This window comes from Oncorhynchus masou, chromosome 6, assembly GCF_036934945.1.
Source record: "Oncorhynchus masou masou isolate Uvic2021 chromosome 6, UVic_Omas_1.1, whole genome shotgun sequence".
Taxonomy (NCBI): domain Eukaryota; kingdom Metazoa; phylum Chordata; class Actinopteri; order Salmoniformes; family Salmonidae; genus Oncorhynchus; species Oncorhynchus masou.
The window spans coordinates 9,592,510-9,595,009 of NC_088217.1; the positions used below are offsets into that span (position 1 = coordinate 9,592,510).

The window sequence follows — 2,500 nt, forward strand, 5'->3', positions numbered from 1 at the left end:
CTCTTCCCCTCCTCACCCTCTCTTCCCCTCATCACCCTCTCTTCCCCCTCTCCACCCTCTCTTCTCTTTAGCTTTTATTCAAGGTGAGATCCAAGGTGAGAAGCATCATACCCAACACCTCCTGCCCTCCCTCTACCCTCTCCCTTATTGTCTACCCCTATCCTATCTCTACCCTCTCCTCCCTCTACCCCTCCCCTCTCTCCACCCCTCCCCTCTCTCCTGCCTCTCCTCACTCTACCCCTCCCCTCTCCCTTTACACTCCCCTCTCTCCCTCACTCCCCTCTCTCCCTCTCTCCACTCTACCTCTCCCCCACCCTCTCCCCTCACCCCTACCATCTTACCCTCTCACTTACCCCCCCCCTACCTCTCCCCTACGCTCCACCCTACCCTCTACATCCACCCTCTCCGAGGTGAGAACTACTGTAATCTCCCCACACCTACAACCCAAGTGTCCATTATCACCTGCCATCGTTCCTCAGAGACCCTCCGTCCTCCTCTCTTCTCCTGTCACCCCCCCCCCCCCCCCCGGTATGTGTCATATCTGCCAGGCCTGCCCACATCCATCTACTTCTATCCCGTCTTAGATGTGAGTGTCCATTAACACTAGGCATCCCCCAGTTACCCTGCCTCCTCCTGCCATGGTGCCAAGGTCTCGCTCTCCCCATCCCCACCACTCTGACGTACCTCTGACATCAGATGTAGGATCTTCATTTGAGCCAAGATGGCTACAGCAGGAAAATAATCCTGCAGCAACAGTACATGTGAAGTATTACGTGGATTATAATTAATTAATTATTTTTTGTAAGGGTTGATACATTGTTCATAAGGGGGAATCAAGTCTGACATTTCCAAGTGGAAATTACAAACTTCAGAAGCCTTTTTAACCCTCAAATACACTACAGTTTTGACATGTCCTGCATTGAAGGGCGATCAAATTAAGATCCTACATCTGTAGATGTCTTTCGCCTTCTACCATTCAGTCCTCTGGCCAAGCCAGCCACTTTGCCAGGGCTGTAAACACACTGCCATTACCCCAGCACCACCCCAGACACCCTCACCCTCAAGGCCGTTACAGACACCTCAATCAGAGACCCTCATCGGACACAGCACCATCCCAGAGATAGGAGCAAGACCAGGGCAGACACCCTCATCAGAGACCCTCATCAGACTCTGCACCACCACAGAGCTAGGAGCAAGACCAGGGCAGACACCCTCATCAGACACCCCCATCAGAGACCCTCATCGGACTCAGCACCATCCCAGAGATAGGAGCAAGACCAGGGCAGACACCCTCATCAGAGACCCTCATCGGACTCAGCACCATCCCAGAGATAGGAGCAAGACCAGGGCAGACACCCTCATCAGAGACCCTCATCATATTGCCGATGTCTCCCTCCCATTCACTATTCTGTGCTTGTGATATTCTCGTGCTCCAGATATTCAGCTAACTAAATGATTGACCTGTTGCAACAAATAAATAAATGGCTCATCATTGTTTTGTTGCTGCGATGACAGTTGTCATTAATCAAAAATAGCTTAAACAACACAATTATGTCTACTGTACCTGTTATATACTGAACAGAAACATAGATGCAACATGCAACAATTTCTAGGATTTTACTGAGTTACAGTTCATATAAGGAAATCAGTCAACTGAAATAAATTCATTAGGCCCTAATCTATGGATTTCACATGACTGGGCATATGCCCACCCACTTGGGAGCCAGGCACACGCATCGAAGAGCCAACCCAAACCAGCCAATCAGAATTCGTTTTTCGTGGTTTGCGGTTGTGAGGCCGGTACTGACAAAAGTACCTACCATTTTGTATAAGTCTGAGACGCTGATCTGGTCTGCATCCACCATTTCAAACTCCTTCCTGGGTACAAGGTCCAGGCCCAGGTGTCTGTTGAGGAGAGGGGAGGGGAGGGGAGAGGGCAGGAGAGATGTGGGGAGAGAGAGAGGGAGAGGGGAGGAGAGGAGTGGGAGGGAGGGGGTAAGAGAGACACGGGGGAGAGAGAGGAGAGGGAGGGAGGGGGTAAGAGAGGCACGGGGGAGAGAGAGGAGAGGAGAGGGGGTAAGAGAGACAGGGGGAGAGAGAGGGAGAGAGAGACGGATGCTCATATCAGAGACACATATTTCCCTCAGATTACACAGACCCACAAATAATTCTAAAACAAACCCGATGTTGATAAACTCCCATATCTACTGGGTGAAATTCCACAGTGTGCCATCACAGCAGCAAGATTTCTGACCTGTTGCCACGAGAAAAGGTCAACCAGTGAAGAACAAACACCATAGTACATACAACCCATATTTATGTTAATTTATTTTCAATGTTGCATTTTAACTATTTGCACATCGCTACAACATAATATTATGAACATACTATATGACATTTGAATTGTCTTTATTCTTCTGAAACTTCTGTATGTGTAATGTTTACTGTTAATTTTTTATTGTTTATTTCACTTTTGTTTATTATCTACTTCACTTGCTTT

The 2,500-nt window shown here is 48.6% G+C and overlaps 1 protein-coding gene across 5 annotated transcripts in view; it reads right to left on the reverse strand.

Annotated features, from left to right (window-relative positions):
- Window positions 1-2,500, reverse strand: part of dock3 (dedicator of cytokinesis 3) — a 442,683-nt gene that overhangs the window by 179,946 nt on the left and 260,237 nt on the right. For all 5 annotated transcript variants that reach the window (XM_064967497.1, XM_064967500.1, XM_064967498.1 and 2 more), the window contains exon 7: window positions 1,821-1,905. In XM_064967497.1, coding sequence (XP_064823569.1) covers window positions 1,821-1,905 — 85 coding nt within the window. The remainder of the gene's footprint in view (window positions 1-1,820; window positions 1,906-2,500) is intronic.